At 43.3% G+C, this 27,568-nt stretch overlaps 1 protein-coding gene across 1 annotated transcript; it reads right to left on the reverse strand.

Moving 5' to 3' along the window:
* Nucleotides 1-16,825: 16,825 nt before the first annotated feature.
* On the reverse strand, nucleotides 16,826-27,244 carry Uchl1 (ubiquitin C-terminal hydrolase L1). The gene is made up of 9 exons (XM_020170309.2): nucleotides 27,140-27,244; nucleotides 27,031-27,042; nucleotides 26,463-26,591; nucleotides 23,548-23,698; nucleotides 22,543-22,628; nucleotides 22,394-22,441; nucleotides 21,590-21,656; nucleotides 20,696-20,754; nucleotides 16,826-17,225 (listed from the first exon to the last, which is right to left on the reverse strand). The coding sequence occupies exons 1-9, from the start codon at nucleotides 27,170-27,172 to the stop codon at nucleotides 17,139-17,141; spliced, it is 672 nt and encodes a 223-aa protein (XP_020025898.1). The 5' UTR covers nucleotides 27,173-27,244; the 3' UTR covers nucleotides 16,826-17,138.
* Nucleotides 27,245-27,568: the final 324 nt, after the last annotated feature.

Genomic DNA, 27,568 nt, shown 5'->3' on the forward strand with positions numbered 1-27,568 from the left:
ATGGACACACAAAGACCTAGAGACTACCTGGATGATGGGACCCAGTCCTCCCATTATTCCAGCAGGGTCCAGCCTCAGCCAACCCATCAGCTGAATGACACCACCTGAGTGAACCCAAGCAATGCCAGTGGAAGAGCCACCCAACTAACTCACAAAATTGTGAGCAGTACTAGATCATCATCATTACAAGTCACTAAGTTTGGGGTCACTTGTGGGTTTTGTTTCTTTCTTTTAAGATGGGTTCTCACTATGTTGTCCAGGCTGGCCTCAAACTCCTGATCTTTCTGCCTCAACCTCCCAAGTAGGTGGAACTAGAGGTGCATGCCACCTTACCTAGGTAAGTCTTTATCTTCATTTAGTAATGCCTTCTTCTTTTTCTTCTTCTTCTCCTCCTCTCCTCCTCCTTCTCCTCCTTCTCCTCCTTTTTCTTCTTCTTCTCCTCCACCTCCTCTTTCTTCTTCTTCTTCTTTTCTCCTCCTCTTCCTTTTTCTTCTCTCTTTCTCCTCCTTCTTCCTTTCTCTCTCTCTCTGTCTCTCCCCTCACACACACACACACACACACACACACACACACACACACACACACACTCTGTTTCTTTGCCGTGCTGGGGATCAAACCCATTGCACATGCTGTCTAAGCTCTCCACCACTGAGCTACAACCCCAGCCGTTGAGGCCGTTTATTACACAGCGCTTGATAACTAAAGCACTCAATTCTTGCTTTATTCCTTCAAATCCATCCTCCTCATGGTTCCTAAAACCTGGATCTGACCATATCTCCAGGCTTAAGAAAACCCTGATGTGGCTCTACTCCTCTCGGAATCAGGTCTCAACTCCTAAGCCTGTCATATGGTATATGAAATCCTCCATACCCTTGCCCTAGCCTACCTTTCCTGCATAATCTTCAAGCATGAAGCCTGCACTCTAGACACTGTGAAATTCCTCCCTTCTCTGGACTCACTATATGGTCCCATGTCATTCGCCAATCTACCACCCTACCCATGACCAACCCAGCTCCAAGGTCAGGTTCTCTTTCCATCCCCCTTAGCTAGATTCCATCCTTGCCTCTTTGTTTTCCTCATACCTTCTTACTTCCATTACAGCCTTATCATGTTTGGCTCTCACAGACATAAGCTCCTGCAGACTATAAGCTCCTTCAGTATGGGGTCCAACTTGTATTCCTTTAACTTCTAGAACCTAGCTTATTGTAATTCATGCTTTCAAATGGTAATTGACTGATGGTGGAGAATCATTGATTATGGACTGCTTGAAAGCAGACACTAAGCCTTATTTCTTATATCATCCTGTCATGATTGTCTTGTGTGATAGGTACTTTCTAAATCTTTAATTGGTCTGAATGATGGGAAATGGAAATTTAAGAAATGAAGGATCAAAAGGATAGATAAATAAATTAGAAAATTCTATGAGAGAAGGAAGCCAGGAGATAGTCTTCAAAAAGTCAACATCAAGTAGAACTTCTGAGAGTGAAAAATCTTCTTACATTCTGTGAACGCTTTGATTTTTGGATAGTCCCCAATTTATCCCTCTATCTCTCTTTCCAGAAGTGGTAAGTTTTACTAAAGAGAGCCTGCCTTCTGATGTGGCTTAAGATTGCTGGCTTTTCTCAGACAGCTCCCTGGCATAGATTGGATGTGAGTGAGACAGTGCCAAGATGGAGTACAGGCCTGCAGGGACCCAGTCCTTCCAAGTTATTTCCATGTGTTGTCTTATCTACTGTGATAACTGGAGCTACTTCAGACAGGCCAGGAGCACACATTACCTTTATTGTTGCCCCGGAACAAGGTCATCAGTGATTTTTCCAGGATTCCTCTACTTTGTTCAGAAGGCTCAAGGTGATTTCCATTTCCATTCTTTAATTCAGGAGTGGAGCTCAGATTGTGCTGTAGTTCACAGACTACACCATTTAGTGAGAAGGGGGAATGGGTAAGCAGGAATATATATGAGTAAGATCAGTCCTTATATTTATCTCCATCACAATCACCCAGATTGCTGTGCTCCCAGAGACCTGGATTGAATTTCTAGCAGAGACCAGGTGATGCTACAATTGTAAAGTTAAAGAACACACTTTGGGCACTTCTGCCATAGACTATGAACTTCTGTGGGAAAAGAACAGGCCCTTTATTTCTGCCTGACCAGTGCTTAAAATATAGTAGGTGTTCAAGGTATGCATTTCAAATTAGAATGAGATTACAGTTAATCATCAGTTTTAGAAGTTATTTTTAAAGAGTACCATTGTGCATCCATAATGGCATCTTTCTGGGTTAGAGGAAAAAAAGTGAAGTCCTCACTGAATGGAATTCCCCTTACTTTATCTCCTCTAGAAAATTCTAATGAAGAGAGTAACACGGGCAACACTGTTTCTGGCAACCCAATAGAATATAGAGATACAAATCACTCAAGTCTGTTTCAGAAAAGGAATTTTTCCTGGAGGTAACTATAAATCACTCTTGATGTTGTAATTTGTTTGGTTTCAAGTGATAGAAATGCTTCTCTGAACAGCGTAGATGGAAAGCACGATTTATTGGTTTGTGGAAGTTACCCAAGGATAAGTAGGACAACCAACCCAAGTAGGCATGTCGTTGGGCCCGAGGAATACCGGAGCCAGGGTTTTAAAACCAGCCATTGTTCCCTTTGGTCTCTATTCTCAGCCTTTCTGCATTTTTGGCTCTATTACTTGCCACTATATACTAGATTTCTCCATCTAACAATAAATTCAAAGAAGAGAGTCAGGCCAGCTTGGATTGGGGGAGGTGTCACATAAAAAATGGCATCTCCCACAGTGGCCATATGTTGAGGAAGGCGGGTATAGCTCCCAGAGGAGAACAGACATACATGTCAACCTGAAGGTAGGCCAGTGAGAACCTATATAAATGCTAGTGAACAATAGAGCTCTTTTGGCAACATTCTTCTAAACCTCCTATACTAAGTGATCTCACAAAAGTGAAACACAAATACCAACAGGTCAACACTGGAGAGCAACTGAGACCTACAACCAGCAGGGAAGGCCAGCCTGGAATTTGAGAAGTGTTAGAGAAATCCACCTCCCAATGGGGTGCTTCATCTGGATACTTCTTCAAATCACAGCCTCAGATGGGAGGCTTACAAATGCAAAGTGGATGCTCTTTGAATATAAAGTCAGTCTTCCATATCCATGGTTCCAGGTCCTTGGAGTCAACCAACCTAGAATCGGAAATATTCCCAAAAAATTGCATCTGTTGAGTGTATACAAACTTTTGTCTTGTCATTATTTCCTAAACAATATAATACAACAGTACAGAATAACAGCTATGCTGTAATACAGTAATATATATGTATTAATACAGCAATACAACTATAAATGCTACAGCATTTACATTGTACTATAACCACACCACTTTATATAAGAGGCTTGAGTATCTATGGATTTAGGTATCCCTTGGGGTTCTAGAACCAATCCCTACAGATATCAAGGGACAAATATATGTCAGACCCTACTTGCTGGCAAACAACCTTTTCAAGCATGTGATCATGGCTCTCCTAGATTTTTTTTGGAGGGAGTGATACTGAGGATTTGAACTCAGGGCCTCGTGTTTGCTAGGCAAGTACACTCTACCACCTGAGCCACACCTCCAGCCCTTTTGGCTTTTTTTAGTTATTGTTCAGATAAGGGCTCAAACTTTTTGCTGGGGCCAACTTCAGACCATAATTGTCTCACCTATATTTCCCACATAGATGAGATTACAGTTGTGTGCCACCATGCCTGGCTTGCTCTTTGAGACAGGATTTCACTAACATTTTTGCCCAGGCTGGCCTTGAACTACAAACCTCCTATCTTTGCTTCCCATGTACCTGGGATTTTACAGGCATGAGCCACCATACTGGCTCTTTCCTAGATCTTTATAAGAGAAGGTTTTTCAGTTTCATTTCCACACTCACCCCAAGTCAGGAAAAGAACATTTTCCCTGTTTGGCTAACTTAAACCTGAGATTGCACTATCGAAAAATCCTAACATGTGACTGAGCACAGTTACTCATGCCTATAATTCCAGCTACACAGGAAACAGAGATGGGCAGATTACCACTTAAAGCCAGCCCAGGCAAAAAAATTAGTGGTGGTACATACCTGTAGTCCCAGCTATACTGGAGGCATAGGTAGGAGGATCTCAGTCCAGGCCAGCCAAGCAAAAGCATGAGGCCCTATCTGAAAAATAACCTAAACCCCAGTAATGCCAAAAAAGAAAAGAACAATGCTAGCATGTGAGGCAGAGTTACAAATAAAACAACAATGAATGGCACCCAGTGTCTTTGAGGCATCTGTGAGAATCAGCCCGATTCTCATTACTCCAGTTGACTCAGAATATGTTTTGCATTTTCAGCACCACAGTGTCACTTTTAGTTTAGATGAAGCCCCAGGGACAGAGATTCTTTAGAAAACACATTCACTGCAACAAGCATTATCGTGCTGCTTGACGTTCAGCAAATTCAGGAAACATATGTCACCCAGCGTTAGGGTTTGGGTCTTAAACATCCCACAAAAGCTCAAGTGTTGAAGGTTTAGTCCCCAAAGCAGCAGAGTTCAGAGGTGACAGGCCTTTGGAGGGTGACATATCATGAGGGCTCTGACCTCATGAATGGATTTTATGGATCCACAGCCTAAGGGACTTACAGAGGGGCTGTATGATAAAGCCGGCTCTCTCTTTGCTTCCCAGCCACCATGAGGTGAGCACCTCTGCTCTACCATGTGTCCCCTGCCACCATACTCTGCCTTGCCACAGGCCCATAGCAGTGGGGCCAACCAGCCATGGACTGAGAACTCTGAAACCTTGAGCCAAAATAACTCTTTCCTCCTTCTAAGTTGATCATCTCAGGTATTTTTGCCACAGCCACTGAAAGTCAACTAAGACACCCAAGGACAAACTCACTTTGGACATGAGTGTTTTCCAGATGCTGGCACAGGTGCTGTCTGTTAGGAGGATGACGTAACCCAGTGGCCCACCTCTGCCCAAGTTAAGTGGACACTAGCCTTATCAAAGGGTGATGGTTGTGGTGTTTTCCTTTGTACGTGGCCATTACTCAGGGGAGCATTTCTGGAGTTTTATGTGCAATTTTCTGCGTGTTCTGCCTTCGTGATCCATTATTGTCCAAGGAGGAAGATTGAGCAGATAGAAAAGTTCAAAATAAGCTGCATTTGAACAGAAATAAAATTAGAAAAAAACTTAACAGTTCACAAAATAAATCACATCATGAAAGCAATCACGTTTTCGTCAAATCACACAATTGAGAGTAGAACAACGAAAAAGGTTACTTGAAAGTCATCTGAAGATGGTCATAGTGAGTGACAGAAGTTGGGATAGAAAGTATGTGCTTCCTGGGCGCCAGTGGCTCACACCTGTAATCCCAGATACTCAAGAGGCAGAGATCAGGAGGATCGCAGTTCAAAGCCAGGCCAGTCGAATAGTTCACAAGACCCTATCTCAAAATCCCTTCACAAAAATAGGGCTGGTGGAGTGGTTCAAGGTGAAGGCCCTAGGTTCGAGCCCCAGTACCATAAAAAAAAAGAAAGAAAGTATGTGTTTGAGGAATGCTACAGCACCAGAACTTGCTGATACAGACATGTCACCATTCATGGATTACTGCATATGTGGCAGCTCATACTCCTCCTGTAAATTTAGACTTACACCATTTTGTTTTTTTTAAAAAGTCAATCTCATCCATTAACTTTTACCAATAATTATAGTTCTCTGTTCTGTGGCAGACCCTGAGATAATTGCTGGAGATTTAAGAAATAAAACCAGTCAAGCCAGGTATGGTGGATTATACCTGCAATCCCCACTTGGTAGGCAGAAGCAGAAGGATTGTGATATATGGCAAGACCCTGTCTCAAAAAATATAGTTAGGCACCAGTGGCTTATACCTGTAATCCTAGCTACTTGGAAAGCTGAGATTGGGAGGATTGTGATTCCAAGCCAGCCCAGACAAATAGTTCGTGAGATCCTCATTTCCAAAATAACCAGAGCAAAATGGACATGAGGTGTGGCTCAAGAGGTAGAGTGCCTGCTTTATAAGTGCTCAGTCCCACCAAACAAATAAATAACAAATATTCAAACAAATAAGTAACCAACCTCCTATGCTCACAAACTTCTCCACCTAGCAGGAGATTGACAAGTAAAGGAAAACAATTCCTTTTTGAGTCAGTCTTGTCAAACTCTTGAGCTCAAGCAATCCTCCTGCCTCAGCCTCCTGAGTAGCTGGAACTGTAGATGTGTACCATAGAATCTGTCTTAAATAAATAGCTCAAAGAGAGATTATAAACACTTGTTATTTTGTCTCCTTCCCATCTGAAATAAATAGTTCAACAATCATTGAGTCTTACCTGACCTCAGCTGCCAATATTCCAGTGGGCACAAAGGGCACAGCCTGCTGAGCAGTGAGCAGCAGTCTTGTGGGCACTGCCTTGGCTGGCCACACTCTGCTGGATCCTTGCAAGACTGGCCATGGTGCCATTTCTGTGTCCATTTCCCCAGACACTCCCAACATAGCAAAAAAGCGTGGATGCTGGTAAGGCAAAGAGAAAAAGTATGACAAATATAGAAGATAATTTAAAACTCCAGACTTAGACAGATAGAGCAAAATCACATGGTGTGAATAGAAAGATTACTGAGCTATGGACTTTGATTAGTCCTAGTTCACTGTTAGGCTTATGGTTTTTCCTGTCAAGGGTGAGCTACTAGAAAAATTCACTTTCTTGTGGGTTTTCTGCCCCAGGTGGAACTACTGATTCATCTGTCATCCCTCAAACTCCAAGGTGGTGCCTTAAAGAAACACAAAAACCCATGGCCCCTGTACCACAGCCCAACATTGGCGTCTCTGGGAGACTGCATTTGACCTCAAGCTCCTAGAAGTTTCTGTAGAAGAGCCGATGTTGAGGACCGGACCAGATGGTGCTTCTCAAGCTTGTGTTCTTGGAAGAAGCCCCTGGGTCGCTTCATCCAGCCAGCCAGCCCTGACCCCTCCCTCAGAGTGATTTAATAGGTCTGGGTGGAACCCTGGAATCTAAAACCCTTACAGTACAGGTAGGTGACTCACAGTTTTCAAGTTTGGAAAATCCTGGGGAAGTTCCCCAACTTCTCTTGTAATAAGAATTACCTAGGGCACTTTTTAAAAAGAGTTAGTTGAACTTTCTTCAACTGTACAGTAAGCCAAGGGCATTTTAGTAAACATTTGTTTCTTGCTTCCTTCAAACACATCTAGGTTATTTTTTTTCCATCCTACTATCTTCAAAATAGGCAGTTTAGAAAGTATTTATCAGAGATTTCTGTTAAATGCCATTCCTAGTTTTATAATGTGTATTAAGCTTGCTTTACATCTGAGTAGCATATCCTATGCTCATCAAACTTAATCTCTGGTAGGAATTTATTTTTATAAAACTATGCTAAGATGATTGGAAAAAGAAAGTGAAACTTTTGTGGGAAAAATTAAATTCATTTCCAAGTTTATTTAGATATTATTTGGCTGTCATATTTTCTTTGAAAACTTCAATAACTTATACATCCATATTGCTCTGCTTTGGAACTCTATCTACTTGCCTACTATTTTTAATTTTACAGTAACTACTCTGTTTTACAAAATACAATTATAGGCTGGAGGGGCAACTCAAGTGGCAAGTCATCTGCCTAGCAAGTGGGAAACCAAAACCCAGTACCACCAAACAAAAAAGCAAAAACAAAAACCAAAACCACTAAACAATTACCTGGTGTTCTTAGTGAAAACACAAAATTTCTTGGCCCCCATCCAGAACAAAAATAGAATTTCTGGCTTAGAGTTCATGATCAATTTATTTTAAAAAGACTCTACTTGATTCTTACTAGCTAAGAATAGTACTGAGGGTTCATTGATTCTCATCTTTGGCCCTGTCCTTGGAATCATCTGGAATTTCTGTCTCTCTCTCTCTCTCTTTCTTTCTCTCTCTCTCTGCCTCTCTGACAACACACAAATGTAAAATTTACCATTCGAGACATACGGTACATTTACCCTGTTGCTCAACCACAACCTCTATGCATTTCAAGAACTTTCTTGTCACTCATGTGGAGACCTTTAAAACATCCAGATGTCATACCCCAACCAAATCAGTGAGAATCCCTGGGGGAGGACCCAGACCTCAGTACTCTTTGAAGCATTCCAGGGAGGATAACAATGTGCAGTCAAGTCTGGAGCCATTCAGAATTCCTACTCTCCAGAAAGCCCTCGCTAATGAATCCCACTGTGGTCTCTCTGCTGCTACTCTGCACTCTGTGAATTTGTCTTCACTTTGCTCTTTCTGAGTCACTGATTAATTTTGTGCTCATGCCCCACTAGCTCTTAAATCCTTATTGTCCTTCTCAGAATTGGTGACCAAGTTCCCTGTTGGTGTTGTATTCCTTCCATGGATCCAGCCATAGGCCTGTCCCAAAGATTCTCAGTCAATGGGTAAGTGGAGAAAAATGAGTGAATGGAGCAACCTTACAAGGATATTTAAGGAAGGTATGTTTTAGTTAGTGAAATAAATGTACACAGAGCATAAACCATGTGCCAGCCATCCTGCTAGCACCAACATCATTCCTACAGTGGGAATCAAGATGCACACAGTAGACTCTTGGTATCTGTGGGTATCTGGTTCCAAGGAGATACCTGCAGGGACCATCACACTCAGGATTTGTAGAGTTCAGTGCTGTACTGTGGGTATCTGATTCATTTTTCCCATAACTCCACCCAACTAGCAGACATGGGGGAGAAAGATTCCAGGCACAAATAAAATGCTGTGCCAGATTTTCAGTCCAAGATGGTTAAAGCCTCAGGGTCTTATGGAGAATTGGGATGGTGTCTTAGTTTATTTCATGTTGTTATGGCAGAATGCCACAGACCAGGCAATTTATAAAGAAATGAAATTTATTTCTCACAGTTGTGGAGGCTGGGAAGTCCAAGATCAAAGTATTGGCATGTAGTGAGGACCTTCTTGCATTGTAACATAGTGAGGGGCCTAACATGATGAGACAGCATGAGAGAGAAAGAAAAAAGGAGAGGGAGAGAGGAGACAAAGGGGGAGGAGACCCCCCCAAGAGTGAGCAAGAGATTAAACTTGCAGTTTCAATCCATTCTAGTCAGATAACTCCACCCTCATGACTGGACAGCTCCCATTAGACCCCACCTCGTGACATTGTTGCATTAGGGATTAAGTTACCAACACATACTTTTTGGAAAACATAGTCAAACCATAGCACAAACCAATAGGGACCATCAGGGAATTCAACTTGAGGGACTCTCACACCTCAGTAGGGCCACTGCTACATAGAGCAGTTCAGTCAGCAACCAGTGGCTGCTAAGGGTGAGACCCTCAGCTGTTCCTTCCACTCATTCTCTATTGACACCTCACAAGACAGTGGTGGAAAATCGGTCCATGGCCCCTTGTCAGGTGGACGCTGTCAGACCAACACCAGACCTTGCTCTGTGCATTTAAAGCCTTTGACAGGGCTGGGAAGACAGACACCAGAATGTCAGGCAAATGTGAGGGGAAAGTGTTGGAATTCTAACTTAGTCTCCCGGGAATACTCTTTTCCCAAACCTACTTTCCTCCTTCCAAGTCACATTTCAACTCCCTCAGGCTGGTGGTCCTAATCAGGAAACTCAACCCCTCCTCTCAGGAAAGGGAGCTCTTGGTCTCTTACTGCATTTTGCAAACCTGATGAATACTTTGGACTCAATCCTGTGTTCACGAAAGGTCTTGTCTACTCAGTCAGTGAATAACTGTTTACTGAGAACCTAAACTATAGGATAGTTGCTAAGGACGCTGAGGGTCTTATTCTCAGGACCAGCTTGGGCTGGCATTGGGGACTGGGGACACTTGTAGTCCTGGAAACAAGAGAGGATATAGGTATTGTGCCATGGCTTGAATAAGTGTTCCCCCAAAGGCCCATGTGTTAAAGTCTTGGTCCCAGAGTGTGGTGCTGTCAGGAGGTGGTGGAAACTTTAGGAGGTGGGGCCTAGTAAGAGGAAATTAGGTCATTGGAGGGGTGCCCTTGAAGGAGATATTTGGATCTGGCCCTTTTCTGTGTCTCTCTTTGCTCCCTGGCCACCACAAGGTGAATAGACTTTCTCTCCCATGTGCTCCCACCACATTGTACTGGCTTGCCCACAGGCCCAAAAGCAACAGGGCAAGCAACCAGTGATAGAAACGTCTAAAATTGTGAGCCAAAATATGCCTTTTCTCTTTCCAAGCTGACTTCTCTCATTTGTTTATCACAATGATGCAAAGTTGACAAACGCATTTTATATTCATTCTTCCTACTAGAGAGAGCTATAGACAATTCCTATGAGCACCTAAGAAGACACCTCACCATGACACAGTCAACGTGACACTGACATATAGAAGAAAGGATATTCCTCCAATTAACATGGATTTGGCTCTTCTACACTTTAAAAAAAAATCAAAACCATTTCTTGAGCTGGAGGTATAGCTCAATGGTACAGCAATTGCCTCACGTGCACAAGACCCTGGGCTCAATTTCCAGCACCACAAAAATAAATAAATAATTAATAAATATAAAAAATAAAAATTCTTGAATGTTCTAGGCACATTCCTTGGCACTGGGGTTGTCAATGGAAGACCCTCTGCTCCCTGGTCTGTAGCAGGGAGTCAGCAGACAAAGGGAAAGGTCATTGGTCTTGCCTTTCTTGCAGCACGACAGACTCCACCACTACTGAATAACGAGATTTCCCTCTTTCCTGTCCTGCCTGCACCTGGCTCCCATTACCCTGGAAACCACCAGCTGCGGCTGCGGGCCATAAAGACCAGGGGCGCCAGCTCTCAGACGATCTTGATTCCAACTTGCCCCTGATAGAAAAGGTGGGCAGGTGAGGGGAATGCCAGACCTTGTATTATACAGAGGTGATACAGAAACTCACCAGGCTCATTCCTCTTCTTAAAGCCCGTGCGTGACTCCCCTCTGCCCAAGAGAGAGCATAGCCCCTGCCTGTCTTTCCAGTGCTCCTCTACTCTTCGCGTACCAGCCCCTTGGTCAGTTGCCTGGTTTCCAACCTGAAAGGCACGTATTCCCTCTGCCTTGTGCCTTTGCATAGGGTTTCACTCTGCTTGGCCCACCCCACTCTTTTCCTGATAATCAGGTTTGCCTGACAACCTTCTCAAGTTTTTCCTCTGGTCCCTGACTCCTATGATGATTCATCGGTCCTTTAGCTGTCACCTCGTGCAGTTAGAGACCTCACCTCTCCCCTCCCAAAGCAACTAGCCCTTGCAAAAGACCACATGAACGAGTCATGTCATCATTGTGCCTTTGATTGCCTATCTTCTTCTTGGAGAAAGAGGTCAGACTCTTCTCCTGAGCCCCAGGGACCAGTATCAGTAGTCCATACATGCTTTTATTGGAGAATAGAAAGTAAGAACCAAGTCAGGTATAGTGGCGCACATCTGTAATCCTAGTTACTTGAGATGGATTGTGGTTTGAAGGCTGGTCAGGGCAAAAATTAGGGAAACATCTCAACAGACAAATTGGGCATGGTGACCTATGCTTGTGATCCCAGCTATGTGAGGAGGCATAGAGAGTCCAAGACCAGCTGCAGGCAAAAACTGGGAGACCATACTGAAAAATAACAAAAGCAAAAGGGCTGGAGATGTGGCTCAAGTAATAGAGTGGCTGCCTAGCCAGTGTGAGGCCCTGAGTTCAGTATTGCCATAAACAAACAAACAAACAAAAGGGCTGGGGCAAGGCTCAAGAAGCAGTGTTTGCCTCCATGGGTTCAATCTCCAGTACTGAAAAAAAGAAAAAAATAAAGGAAAAGAGAGTATGAGCCAAAAGTATAGTGCATGCACGAGTGTGTATATGTTGGGAGAAGGGCAGGAAAAAGCAGCAGGTGTAGAGGGAAAGTGGGCTGGGAAGTACCAGGAAGACCCATTTTGGTCTCTCACACCTGGATGTTGTTAGCCTCCCTCTCTCATTTCCTTACACTCTGCTTTCCACCCATTATCCAGATCTATGTTTAAAACAAAAGATCTGGTTATGTGACTACTCAGCTTGAAACCCTGCAATGGCTTCCCATCCTCACCTCTCAGAATAAAATTGATTTGCACACCAGTCTACAAGGTCCTGTATGATTATCCCCACTCTGTTACCTCACACTAGGGAACTAACAAATGGTATACTGACAATGATACATCTTATGGTATGGAAAGTACACCCGCATAAAACTATTAAGGAAATGGGTAAGATAATTACAGGGAAAGATTAGGAAAAAAAATAACACAAAATGCATGTCATGATTTTAAAGTTTGATAGAGAGTAGAGCACAAGACACAAAAGGAAGAAAGGAATGCCATATGTATATTTGAAGGTTCTTTTGTGATGCCTCAAAACCAATGGAAGAAAGTCCGATGGTAAATTCATGACAATTCATGATGTAAGCCAGTGTGTACAAATCACAGTGAACCTGTGACGTCCATGGTGACACCACGTGTCTTTACAAGGAGGGGCATGTGCCTGTAGCACCCCTCAGAAGCCAATACAGGGTTACAACAGGTCTGCTCTCTGAACCAGCTGTTATTCTTCATTTCAAAGACAATTTTGTGGGCTTTAAATGTTAAATAATACTTGTCATTAAAGTCACATTTGAGAAGGTGATAGTCATGTTTTGAAAAGTGATAAAAAAGAAAACCTTACAGACTGAAGTGGTTGTTGGTGGCATTTGAGCCCCGACAGTTGAAGAGGATACAGAAAAAAATAATCTCAGGGAGAAGTAGGCAGCAGGTCAACCTGAAGACCAGGAATTCCTTACAAAATGTGAAGTATTTCAGTTCCATAGGTATGAAGGACATCTTTTTCCTTACCTTCATACAGAGTGGATTTATGTTAATTTCTGCAGGTCAGAGTTCAGTAAATAACCAAGGTTCCATACCGTTCCTGTTTCTGCCTCACCAGCCTGGTGTCTCATGATGAAAAGCATCTAAGAAGCTCGAGTGTGTTCCTGAGGCCCACACCAGCTCTGGACCAGAGAATCTGAACCACCCCAGACATCTGCAGGGAGGACCTAGTATTGGAGAGTGTGGCCAGTTCCTGAAGTTCTAGCATATTCTTTGCACTCTCTTACTCAGGGAAAGAGGGCAAAGAACAGAGAAAAATCAGTCTGAATTCTTTCTGGTCCAGCCACAAGATCAATGGAAGGGGACAACAAATGGGGTGACGTAGAGAGGACAATGGGGATGCCAGTGCCTCAGTGAGCTGCTGCATTGCTTCAGTGCTCTGCATGTGAGTTTCATATTACACATCATAAATGACCCCAAACACAGAGGCTGAAGTCAACATCTATTAGCATAATTGTTCTTAGGTCAGAAGTGCAGGATGGCATGGCTAGCTTCTCTGCTCAGGGTCTTAAAGGCTGTGTTCCTTTCTGATGATCTGGGGAAGAATCAGCTTCCAGGCTCCAATCAGTTCTTGGCCAAATTCAGTTCCTGGTGGTTGAAGAACTCAGGCTCTCAGTCCCTTGCTGAGCACAGCTGTGGGCCACTCTCCATTCCTAGAGGCTACCCTCATTCCTTCTCCAGGAAGGGCCCAGACTAGGTCAGGCCAACTGAGGATAATGTGTGTGAATTAATGTCAATGTATTTGGTGCCTTAACCACACCTGCAAAATCTCTTCAAAGCAGTATCGTCATTAATGTTGAATCGAATGCCTGGGAAGAAGGATCCGTGTGCCAGGAGCTGGGAATCCTGGTGGTCACTGAGGAATGACCCACCTACCGCATTTTTAGGGAAAGAGTCTCCAATCAAGCCAAGTGGTCCTTAGGGGTGGTAGTGCCAACAACTAGGGATGTTTTGGAAATTTGCAAGCAGGTATTTTGCAGCTGTAGTCATGGGGGTAGGTGCTACTAGCATTTAGTGCTCAGGGTCAGGGTGTCAGAAGATAGCCTCACACAGTGAGGAATGTGGGCTTCCAAATGTCTGATAAACAGAACCTGACCAAAATTATGAATGGAACAAGCAATTCCCAAATCACAGGGCTAAATATTGGTAAAAAATGAAGGCCCAAGTGTCACCCTTCATCTTGCCTCAGAAGGGGCACAGCTACCAAGGGCTTCTTCAGTTTCTTTCTGGTTGATTTTGCCTAGCTAGGTAATTGCTGTAAGTTTTCCTATGCTGCCACCTACTGGATACAGTAAATATAGCTCTGGCTAAATCAAGGGTTCCCAGGGTGCATGGATGTGAATAAGGAATTCAGGTATAAGCTACTGAATTTGGATTTAAGCATCCATATAGGACATTTAAAGGGTGCTTATTTCAACTCCTATAAATACCTTAATTTCAATCAACTAAAATAAATCTATGAATCCCTATTTTCAAAACACCTCTCTGTCCTTAGAAGGTTATCTTGCAAATTTAAAATTACACGATTCCTTACCAATCAAGAACACTCCTTGTCTCTTACTAGGCACTTTGCCACCTTGGGATTCTACCAGCAAAAAGACTATCACTAGATTTGACTCCTTGAACTTGAACCAGAATTATAAGCCAAAACAAATCTCTTTTCAACTTAAAAAAGAGAAAAAAATCAGTACCCTTACCCTCAAGAGGATAAAAATATTTTCATTTATTCATTCATTCATTGATGGTACTGTCGTTTGAACTCAGGGCCTCTCACTTTCTAGGCAGGCACTCTATCACTTGAGCCATACCCATAACCCTTTTTGCTTTAGTTATTTTGGGTTAGTGTCTTGTATTTTAGCCTGTACCATGATCCTTTTATAAAACCCCAGGTAGTTGATATGATGCTGTGATTGATTGGGGGTCTTTTTTGCCTGGACTGGCCTTGAATCATATCATCCCAATCTCTGCCTCCAGAATAGCTGACAGGTGTGAGGCACCCCATTAAGACTCTTTCATAGTCCTCATTTTACCGTGAGACAGTAATGACTCAAGGTGTATGCTCTAGGTACTAAGCGTTGAGTGAACTTCTTTCTCAGTCCTCCTAATCCTGTGGGTGAGGTCCTGTCACTCCCATTCTTCAGGACTGTAGGGTGGACTGTAGGGTAAGTGTTGAAGCCAGGTTTGACACCAGGCCTCTGACTACAAAGACAATTTACAGTGTCCAAACCACACCTTATTCAGTAGTGTCAACCCCAGTTGGGAAATCAAACAGGAGCCAGGTGCAGTGGCTCACACTTATATCCTAGCTACTCAGGAAGTAGAGATCAGAGTATGGAGGTTTGAGGCCAGCCCCAGAAAATAGTTTGCAAACTCTTATCTCAAAAATACACAACCTAAAAAAGAGCTGGTGGAGTGGCTCATGGTAGAGTATCATCTGCCTAGCATGTGTGAGGCCCTGAGTTCAAACCCCAGTACCAAAAAAAAAAAAAAAAAAGAGAAATTAAACAGGTAAACAAATGAATTAAAAAGGTCACTCCATTCAAGGAGGACAAAGAAAGGAACTCAGCCAAATTAGCCTGTCATCATTTAACATGGCAAGGTATGCAGGAAACCCAACACTTTCAAATAAGTTGAGCTTTAAGGGAACATTAAAAATGATTAAGATCCAAAGTAGCCCTATAATAGAGCCTATAAAAAAGCTTATTGTAACACAGAAAACTACATTATTAAATTGCATTGACTTGTGCTAAATTGAAGAAACTTGAAAGCAAGCTAGAGTAAATAGCACAAACTCATGGAAGAATTATCCTGGGGGAAAACATAACACTTTTTTCATTAAAAAATTCAGTGATTTCAGAAAGCTTAGAAAAATAAGAATATAAAGTGAAATCACCCAAAACCTCAACACCTAGAGGCAGGGGCAAACTCATGTTTTTGGGAAATCAAGATACAGAAATATCTTAATGCAAATCTTACAGGACACACAAGTCAGAATGTGGGAGAGGCCATCAATGTGTGGGACTGTAAAGCTGAAGCTTCATTCACTGTTAGGTCCATTTCTGCTCAGGAATAATCGACTATCGTGAGCTCTTAGAGCCAGTCTGCTTGGGTTTGAATCTCAGCCACATCACGTATTAACCAAGCAACCTTGGACAAGTTGTTTAAGCTTCGCTGTGCTTTACTCTTCTATTTGCAAAACGGGAATAATGGCACATGGCACACTAAGTGGAATGTGTAACAGACTTAAAATGTAGTTAACACTTTCTTACAGTCCTGTCTCTTCCAGACGTATTTATACACAATTTCAACAATCTTACTTTCTTTGTGTACTTTTTACCATGTTTGTGGGTATTTCAGTCATTCCAAATTACACTAAATAGGAGTATAACCTCAAGACTCAACTAGACATTTTGGTATTAGTTTTATATGATACTTAGCAAGACCGGTACCATTTCAGGGAGTAATAAATTAAGGGAACAAGCCAATTGTACACAGATCTGTGACAAATCCAAGATGTCAAATAAGAGGGCTTATTAGAAAAACAAGTCCTGGGAGGGTCTGCCTTCACATGAATTCAAAGTGGACAGCAGTGTGTCCTTCTGCATTATTAACTGTAACAAATCTATCATCCAAACAGTTAACATAGGAAACTGGGTAGGGAGTTTATGGGAACTCTATGCCGTCTGATTTTTTCTATGAATCTATAATTGTTCTACAAATAGTCTATTTAGACCTTTAGAAAATTGGTTTTTATAGGTATGCATAGGAATATACATACAGAAAATCTAGAGATACACCAAACACTATTCTTAAGGTAATTTTCTTACCCATGTTGTATGAGATGCTTATATGGAAGACATATTACTGTCAAAAGGATTTGAGATATACTGAAAAGATAACAGAAAATGAGAACCAGTTTTAGGCTTATCTTTTATCAGCAGAAAAGTTTTATTCCTCTTAAGGACAAACAAACCACATCCAAGGCCTTAATTTACAGACACAAACCAAAGTAGCCATTGAAAGCATTAGATGTCAGGGTACAGACACAGTGGGGAAATGCTCACAGCTGACCCCCACACCAACCTGGCCTCTCACCAGTGGAGCTCCACTAGTGAGGGGTGTAGTGGGAGGGAAAGATGGAAGGAAACAGCCGTGTTTACAAGTACTGAGCACTGGAGACTGCTTGGGCAGGGATGTGTTCGCGCAGACGGGAAGGGAGAACAACCCTCCGCCGCGCTTAGGCTGCCTTGCACAGGGCCACAGCTGAGAAGCGGACCTCTCCTTGCTCGCGCTCGGTAAATTCTCTGCACACTTTGGCAGCATCCTGAAAAGGAGGGATGTCATTAATACCCAAATGGAAATACCCAGAAATAGAAGCTGGAAAGGGAAAGCATTTCCAAAGTTTAGTCATGCTCAGGTTAGCTGGACTAACTTCAAATCCCTCACTAACCTTCAAAGTCAGGGCTTACGGCAAGAGGAAAACCCCAAGTGCTATCAGGGAGCCACCCCACAGGATTCATTTCAGAAGCTTTGACTCCTTTACTCCACCAAGGAGCTCTTTGCTTCTCTTGCCTTGTGCCTGGTTTTGCCAAGAAAACTAAACCACTAATGCTCTTTTCTTTAAATCTATGAAAGACTAAAAACTTCTCTTTTCCATAAAGAGCATAACAGAAAACGTCTAACTCAGAAACTCCTGGAGTAGACATATTTCTTCTAAGTAAACATTTTATAACACAGCTTTATCATTTACCTGGTATTCCAGGTACAGCCAACTGATTTTTTTTTTGGTGGTTCTGGGGCTTGAACTCAGCCTCATGCTTGCTAGGCAGGTGCTCTGCCACATTAATTGTTCTCCAGTCCAAGGGACAGATTCTTAAGAATGTGTCCCTGTGGCTGGAGTGACATGTGTTCCTACTTCTAAGACTTAGATTACAAAGACTGGTATCAGAAATTTGATCCCAGTATTAGTTATTTCCTAAATTCCAGGGCTTACATGCTTTGGGATCATCATATCATATCAATCATATTTGTATAAAGCCCAATAGAAAGCTAAATCCACAAGCTGTAAGACCTGTGATGCAGAATAACAGAATTTCAGTTCCTAAAATTTATAAAGATTCAATAATGAATTGGGTTCTTAAAAAGTATCAACCACAATGGAGTTTTGTTACTGGGACTACAATCAAAGACAAAAAGGGAGCCATGAAGAAGAATGAAATGTTATCATTCGCTGGTAAATGGATGGAATTGGAGAACATCATTCTGAGTGAGGTTAGCCTGGCCCAAAACCAAAAATCGTATCTTCTCCCTCATATGCGGACATTAGATCAAGGGCAAACACAACAATGGGACTGAACTTTGATCACAAGATAAAAGCGAGTGCACACAAGGGAGATATGAAGATAGGTAAGACACCTAAAAAATTAGCTAGCATTTGTTGCCCTCAACGCAGAGAAACTAAAGCAGATACCTTAAAAACAACTGAGGCCAATAGGAAAAGGGGACCAGGAACTAGAGAAAAGGTGAGATCAAAAAGAATTAACCGTGAAGGTAACATACACGCACAGGAAATTAATGTGAGTCAACTCCCAGTATAGCTATCCTTATCTCAACTAGCAAAAACCCTTGTTCCTTCCAATTATTGCTCATACTCTCTCTTCAACAAAATTAGAGATAAGGGCAAAATAGTTTCTGCCGGGTATCAAGTGGGGGGGAGGGGGGGAGAAGGGGGGGTGGAGTGGGTGGTAAGGGAGGGGGTGGGGGCAGGGGGGAGAAATGACCCAAGCATTGTATGCACATATGAATAATAAAAAAAAAAAGGGGGGTGGGGCTGGAGGTATGGCTCAAGCAATAGAGTACATGCTTTACAAGTACAAAGCCCTGAGTTCAAATGTCGATCCCACCAAAGGAAAAAAAATTTATAAGCTGGGTTGCCAGTGGCTCACACCTATAATCCTGGCTACTCAGGAGGCAGAGAGCAGGAGGATCATGGTTCAAAGTTAGCCTGGACAAACAGTTCACAAGACTATCTTGAAAAAACCCAACACAAAACTTGGGAGTAGCTCAACAATTAGAGGACCTGCCTAGCAAGTATGAGGCCCTGAGTTCAAACTCCAGTACCTCCAAAAAAAAAAGGAGGCGGGGGACATCTAGATTAACATTCATATTCTTTATCAGAATTGTTACTATTATAACTTCCAGGTCTTTATTTTATCCCAAACTGACTTTTCTACAGGAGGCACAGTTGATTTCAACCTTTAGCCACATAGAACCAGGCTCAGTTAGGATAAGAATTTTTACCAGTAAGACACTCGTTTATATTTTACATGTATGTCTGCAGTGCTGGAGATTGAACCCAGGGGCTTGCACAAGCTAGACTAATGCTCTTTACCACTGAGCTACATTCTCAGCAGTACTCATTTAACAATACTGCCTTTTTTTTTTTTTTGATGGGTCAGGGTTTGAACTCAGGGCCTTGAGCTTGGTAGGCAGGTGCTCTACCACATGAGCCACCCCCAGACCTTTTAGACTTTCATTTGGATAGGAGCTGGTGTTTTTTGCCCAGGGGTGGCCTTGGGCCACAATCCACCTACCCATGCCCTTCGGCATTGCTGGGACTACATGCACAGACCACCATGCCCAACTCTTTTTTGGCGGGGGTGGGAGGGTGGGCATAACTGGGGTTTGAATTCAGGGCCTTGTGCTTGCTAGGCAGGTGCTGCAGCACTTGCACCACACCCACAGTGAAAGGTCATGTTGTGCAGTAGCTAACAGGACATACTGCAGATACCAAACCATGGATGTGCCATCTAATTTGTTGGTCTGTGGCATTACTTAACCACTCTACCAGTTTTCTCATCAATGAGAGGGTGACAGTATGTCTTACTTCACTGCATCATTAAAAGTATTCAACAAAGGGTAGAAATCACTTAGGATAACATCTAGCCCAAGAGTCAATTGGCCAAATCCAGCCTATTGCCTCTTTTGCAAGCAAAGCTTTGCTACACCCCATTCAGGAGCTGCAATAACAGAGTGAAATACTTGTAACAGAGCTATATGCCACACAAAGCTTAAAATATTCTCAGCTGGCTCTTTACAGAAAAAAATTACCAATGCCCACTGTGCACATACCCAGTGCTCAAGGATTAAGTACAATTACTATGACAAATGAAGTATTTTGTATTTTATCATAATTAAGCAATTTTCCTTTGTAACAGATGAATTCCATTCTAGAGACTCATTTTTAGATTGAAAAAGCCTACAGCCCTTCTGTAGTAACTTCTACCAAGATGGTTACAGTGATCCTGGATCTTAGAGTTCTTGTCAGGCAGTTTTCAGTCTGCTTCTCTGTGTAACAAGTGGTCAAGTACTAAGAAAAATGTGAATTAACTAACCAGAATCTATAGATTACACTACAAGACTGACCCAAATCCAGCAGTCTTAGAGTATTAGGGAAGGCTCGGGGGTGCTGTTACTTGAGTCTTTAGCAATGATGTAACCTGACGGAGGAGAATGATCACCTAATCCCACAAGGAAGCAAAGCAACAGCTTTCTAGCTAATTCTAACTGTGACCTGAAGACAGCACAGGAAACAGATTAGCCAGGGCTTCTTTGAAAGCTCCTATTTAAAATCACTTGCTGTAAAATGAGACAAGTGGAATTACTAACATGATCTTTAAGCCCTAAAGTCTGCTATTAACTCAAACTGCTGCCTACAGCCCTGATTATCAGTGTATTAGACAATGTGGCTGAAGAAGTGTGGCTGGCATGAAGAGAGATGCATTCCAAAATTACCTGCAGCAGGGAGTCCTCTGAGCTAGTGCCATGGTTCACTGGAAAAGGCATTCGCCCATCTGGAACAAAGAAGTCAGGCATATCAACTTTCCCTATGTATTTACTGAACACAGTAGCTACCCAGCCCAAAGGGAAGTTCTAGATTCTTGCAAATAATGCTCACCCTGACCTACAAAGGAAAGCTCAGTTATCAAGAAACAGGCAGCAGTGAGGCTCAAGAGTTCCTAGACATTCAGCCCAGGTGTCTACCCTACAACTAATGAAACACACAAACCCAATCCAGCTAACCCAATAGAGGGGATTGAGCTGCTTCTTGGGAAGGATCACAGCGCAAAATCTCTTGGGTACAGAGAAGAGAGGGAAGAAGAATCTTTGAGATTTTTACTTGTCCTGCAATGACTGCTAATTGCCCCCAAATGTCCTTTGCTCCTGGGAGTACATAAGAAACATCTTGATTGGAGTCAATACATCGGGCAAAGTCTTTCTCCATAAATACAAAGAGGATGGATTTTACAAGATGTTACTTTTTGTTGCCGTAAGTAGAAATTACTCAAACATATCCGAAATCATTTCACATAAATGAGGTCATATTCAGGCACAGATTCTTTTAAGGATGGTATTGGGGGAAGAGAAGTCTGAACACGAATGCCTTGAGCTGGTGCCCATGTGATCTATCCTCCTCCCTGGTATGACTAAACCCATTCATTTGGTATGTCAGTTGCCTGAGAAGGGTGCTCTGGCCATGAAAAAAGGTTAAGTGCCCCATGGAATATCCTGGCTTCATATGCAATGATATACCAGGGGCCATAGGTCATATGCAAATACTGTAAGAGAATTTAAATCTGAAAGAACACATGAAGCTGTACTGGGTTCCAAAACTGCAGTGATACATACCAAGTTCATAGAGGTGGCCATCCACGTTGTTAAATAGAATAAAATGGAAATTCACTTTGTCATCTACCTGAAGAGTCAAGAAAAAATTTTGAAAATGGGTGTTATATAAGATGAACTTGTTAAAAATGAATTCTCTTACAATTCAAGTGGAATATGATTGAAACAGCTTGTTTGTATTTTTAAAAATTATTACAGCTTATACTCATGTATTTCCTCCATACAAAGCCCCAGGGTAAACCTACTAAGGCAGAAATGCTGGAATTGTTAGAACAGTTTTTTGGGTGCTACTGTGCACACTGTTTATGGAAGAGGAAATTCAAGCTGAGAAGCATAAATATCTCACAAAGGTCAAGCCTTTTTCGAAAGTGACAGAGTCAACTGTACTTATCAAGGTATTGCCTTTCAGCTTAAATTTAGTAGGCTTTACCCCCAGACTCTCCATTGCAGTCTATTTAAACTTTCTAGAACTGGTCAGTCTTGTTGGCATGTTTTATTCTTCCTAATAACCCGTGAGGGGCTATATGAAATGCTCAATTACTAGGAGAAGTGTTACTTACTCTGTAAGACTCATAATACTATAGGTTTGAATTACACAAGACTACTTCAACTGCCAATAGACTTCTGAAGAGCCATTTTGGGGGAGAGATCTAGCCAAAACATTACTTGGGTAGAATTTTCTGGCACCAAGTAGCCTTGGGTGGGTAACATTTGCAACTTGCTACATTCCAGTAAGAAACTCCTGCAGATATTCCAGTGGGGACACAGCACCCAGGCCACCTGGCTCGGATGTGTACTTGCATTTACCCGACACTGGCCTTCCTGTGCCACAGCATCATGGGCTGCCTGTATGGCCTGCAGAGAGGAGAAGAGAATTAGCACAAAGCTCTGCAGTTATTTAAATGTGATACTTTTTTTTTTTTTTTTTAATGTGATACGCTGAAAATCCTTCTTACCTCATTCTTTTCAAAGCATTTTGCTCTGTCTTCAGGAGACATCTTCTCCGTTTCAGAAAGAAACTGTTTCAGGACTGATCCATCCTCTTGAAAAAGAAAATGTGCGCATTATCCAGATAAAATGCCTCTGGGTGCACGTTTTCTGTCCACCTAAGCCTTTGTCCAGCCAGTCATGTTGAATGACTAGAACCTTCAATCTGGCCTCCAAGGATGTGGATGGGCAGTCCCTCTTTCCCCAGCCTTTTCCAAACACTGCATTCAGGCCACAGGGCTCTCCATTCTTCCAGTGTTGTGTGGTTTTCCTTGCCTCTGATTTCTACCACCCTAAAACCTCCTTCCCCTCCTGCTCATTTCTCAAATGTGTCACTTTCTTGCAGCAATTAATCACTTTCAACATGTATTTGTGGGGTTTTACTGCCATAAAGGCAGGGGCTGCCTTGTCTATTGCTGTCCTGTATATAGAGAATTTAGTGATATACAATTAACATCTATTGTATATACAGGATGCTAAAATAACGTTCTAGTAACAGTTCCCAAACCAAAAATTTTATTTCAGGGAAGAAAATTCAATCTTAGTAACTTACACATCAAGATAGACATTAGAATAAATATCTTAAGCAGAAATGTCAACTGCTGACTGACTGTTGGTATAAACATTGTACTAGTACTCAGTGTGGAAACTACAGCTACCAGCCAGAGCAATTCACTTCAAAAGACCTCAGCTTCAACTTTCAGCTCTTAAATTTAAGAGATTTGGATGCTGGAGGTATAGCACAAGTAGTAGAGTGCGTAACACAAGAAATAGGGCTCGGGTCGTGGCTCAAGGGGTAGAGTACTGCCTAGCAAGTGTGAAACCCCTAATTCAAACCCCAGTACAGAAAAAAAAAAAAAATTAAAGCAATGACTTTGCTGAAAAGACCCTGAAGATTTCTGGAATGAGTATAACAATTCACTCCATGTTTCAAGTTTAAGTAGAGGGTGCACAGCCTGGGAAGTCACACATACCAAACTGCAGTTTGTCTTGATTATTGGCCACTGCGTGTATCAGTCCGATGGTACCACAGGAGTTCCCTATGGTCTGTTTCATGAAGTATACTTTAGGACTAACTTCTTGTCCTTTCAGTTCTTCAATCTGCTTTTTCCTGAAGTTCTCATGCTGTGAAAAGAAAAACATTCTACATCTCAAAATGAAAATGCAAAGAACAGATGGCAGAACCATAAGTTCTACCACCTGAATGGAAACCCAAGTGGGTTGTGAGATCAAGAGCCTTGGTTCTAGGTGCTGGCCAACACCCAGACAATGGCCTGTCTGCCTTCCACACCAGCCAGTGGGGCTCTAGGAGGTCCTCAGGCTCCACCCTGATGCTGCAGTGCAGTTGCTGCTTTATTGGCTATTGCCCAACGCTGTCTATACACCACTGCAACCTTTTAGTTTGAGATGGAGGACTTGTGAAGTCAGAAAACAAGAGTCATTATTTTCTTCCTTTAACACTAGCAACAACTTTATTTCTCACAGGCATCCTAATCAAGCTTTGATTGATTGGTGTTGCTTCTGAGCAAAATACTTCTATTTTGTCCAAGTAGATGCCTTTTCAAAAAAAAAAAAAACAAAAAACAAGATTAAGTCTTAGTTGTTGAAAGTAGCAACTAAGAGAGATGAACTACTTCCCCATTTTTTAGGAAAGGAATACAACCAGTCTAGGGTATTGTGCTGTGATTTTACAAAAACTTCTCATCTTAGAAGAGAAAGATGTGACAGCTATAGGTGGAGGCAGTTTAACCTGAGGAGAGAAGAGCAATTTGAGAGTTGAGGGAGGATGAGACTGTTAAATAAATGAGACTTCCTTAAAGCATCTGCTAGCCTCTTATTCAGTGAGGCTATCTATACCTATCACCAACAAAATTTTAAAGACCTGCAAAGTTAGGACTTCATAGCTAAAAGCAAGTTGCTACTGGTATACAAACATCGATTTGCCATAACCAGCAAAATCCACGCAGACCATCCAAGGCACATTTACGGTTTTAGTAACCTTGTATTACTATTATACATGCAAAGGAAGTTTAAGGATGCTTTGTGCACTAGCAGAGGAATGAGATCTCTTATACCGTAAGACCAACTTAAACTCCACCTAGCTGTAAGTTCTAGCTCACTATCAGACCTTTGAAGTGTCACTCCTTGACTGCTAGGGGTTTTCACCTTTCTAGGCCAATTAAATAAAATTTAAAACGGGACAGCACCATCCTTTAGGGTTGTTTGAGCCCTTGCATGGAGACGTTTCTATAAATAGCTCACCTTCACATTAATGTTTTAATTAAAATTGTTTTAAAAGGGGTTCATTTAGGATTTCATAATATGCTTAGTCATAATTACATGCTGTCTATGTAAGTCAACACATAAGTCTCACTTTTCATCAAATTTGTTCCAGTGTTTTGCCTAGTAGGCACTGTGTGTAACAGAACATATGGCTCAGTAAGTTTGACAGGCTAAAGTGTACTAAAGGAAAAAACAAGCCATTGGAACCAGAATGTTCTCGCAGAAAATCCACTTGAGCCTGCACAAGGAGACCTGTGAGCTTTTAAAGGCAAACACGTTGCACCACTGCCTCCCAGAGGCCTTGCCTGAGTGCTGCTCAAAACCTCTAAGTCATCATGGTTCCTCTACGGAAAAGGTCGGGGAGATGCTCAAGGAGACTGCATTTGATTTGGTCAAGGAAGCTAATGTGACTCATAACGATTTGCAATTTCACCCAAGGCTTTGGCAATAAAACAGATCAGTGAGATTACCCTAACTGCTTTAATAAATGTTTTAACCTATAATACTTAGCTTATTTGTAAGGAGGAAGGCCTAGAACTTCCCATGCAGCTTGTTTTAGGCTGAAGGTGCTTCTAGAACGCCTAACCTCAGGATGGTGCCTGTGCTTCAGTTAGTCGCTGTGTGTGGAGTAATGCCCCAAATGCTAATTCTCCAAGTTTTGCCAATTTCAACCAATCCCGAGTCAGTAGTCAAGTGACAGCAATAGGAGAGTCAATGCCAGGCTAATTACCAGACTCCATACATTCCAAGACAACAAACAGCCCAGCTGATGTGCAGTCTTTAAAACACATATATGCTTGCACAATTATAGGAGGAAGACCATTTAAAGAAAATACAGAGCTGGTGGAGTGGCTCAAGTGGTAGAACACTTGCTTAGCTAGTGTGAGGCCCCGAGTTCAAATCCCAGTACCAAAAAAAATTTAAAAGAAAACAAAGAGGTGTGCTAATAACCTATCAATTTCATCCAGCTAAATGGTTAGAGACCACAGGATAAAGAGAGCTGGAACGAGGATCCCACTCAGGAACCATACGCCAATGATTCAGCTTTAAAAGCCAAAGTATGCATGTCTGGGGAATGGAGGAGTGGAAGAATTCCCGTTAAATCCACCAGAAACCCAGCAGTGGAGGTGAATTGGAAAGTCTTTTGTGCCCTGGAGATTGTGGCAAGCCCCGCCCTTTCCATTTTATTTATAGCTGGGTGGGAGTCTGAAAACCAAACAAGGAGCTGACAGGTTACAGCTCTTAAGGGACGCCAACCAGCATTCCCCAAGTGGAAGGTTCAGACAAACCTAAATTGAAAGGAACTCGTGAGTAGGATGAATTATTTCTCTCTCTGGATAATAGCAATGGGATAAATGGGCTCCTCCTCTTTCGCACTTAAGGCAACCCTGCACAAACGGGGGAAAGCTGCAATAAGCACTCACACAAAAAGAACCCCATGAAGGAGGAAACCACCGCAGTGCAGGCCCCTCCCTCCCTGGGAGGCGCGACCTTCTCCTATAGGAGGGGGCACGGATAGCCAGGTCTGGGCGTCCAGATCGGGGGAAGCGAGCCCTCAACGACCCACTAGGGGACCTGCTCACCCACCCCGAGCCTCACTCCCTACCTGGGCGGTGAGGGGAAACAGCAGCAGCAGCGCGCAGGCAGGTGTTGGCACTGAGCCCAGAGTCTCCTCCTCCAGCCCTAGCACATCCGCGAAGCGCCACTGGCCGGCGACCCCCAGCCGGGCCAACACCTGCGGAGAGGAGATAAGGCGGCCAGGCGCACGGGGACAGCCACGTCACCCGCACCTGCCGGAGGGCGGGGCCAGCACGCGCGGCTTCACGCCCCCACGCGAGCCGGGGAGGAGGCCCCACCCCACCACCCACGCCCCAGCCGGCGCAATGACACAGCACAAAGCGCGGCCCACACGTGGGTCCCGCGAAGTCCGGGTACCACGTCCGCGCAGCATGCGCCACGCCCTCGGGAGCGCTTCCCGGCGCAGCCTCCCATCCGGGCGCCTCCTCCTCCACCTTTCTGAGTCAGACCCCCAAATGCGAGTCAAAGCCCCCCAAAAAAATGTAGGGCAGGGAGAATGAGCAGCACGCGCCCCAACCCGGCCACCTCTGCAGCGCTCAGGGCGCGGCTCGACGCTCCCGGGGGAGAGGACAGAGAAAACGAGAGACGACACTCACTTTGTTCAGCATCTGAAAGGCAAATGCAAAGAAAAAAAAAATTAGGATACCTAGCCAAGGCTGACCGTTAGCCCTGCGCTGCCCGGGCCGCGGGGCACCTGGCACTCACCTCGGGGTTTATCTCCATCGGCTTGAGCTGCATCTTCGCTAAGCAGGAGAAGACTCGACCCAGAGCAGAGGAAAAACAGCGAGCGGAGCCGCCCAGGCTCGCACTATAAAGCGCCGGCCTGACGCACTGTGGGTGCCTGCGCAGGGGGAGCGGGGGCCAAACCAAGCCGCGGGGAACCGGCCAGACGCCTGCAAAAGGGCACGAATCCCCCCGTGCGCGGTGCGGAGTGGTACAGCCGGGCCCTGGACCCTTGCATTCTCACTCCCGGGTGAGATAATGTGGTGGTTGTGGAGATGGATTTTGTGACGGGCGTTTGGAGTAGTCCTTTGGATACAGTGTTTCAATTTTAGCGAAATTTCTGGAAACCCATTGTCTACCATTACAGTCACTCAAAAGCTCGGGGTCTTGTGAAGCATTTGAGAAAGCCAA

The sequence above is a fragment of the Castor canadensis genome, chromosome 9, assembly GCF_047511655.1.
Source record: "Castor canadensis chromosome 9, mCasCan1.hap1v2, whole genome shotgun sequence".
NCBI classification, from domain to species: Eukaryota; Metazoa; Chordata; class Mammalia; order Rodentia; family Castoridae; genus Castor; species Castor canadensis.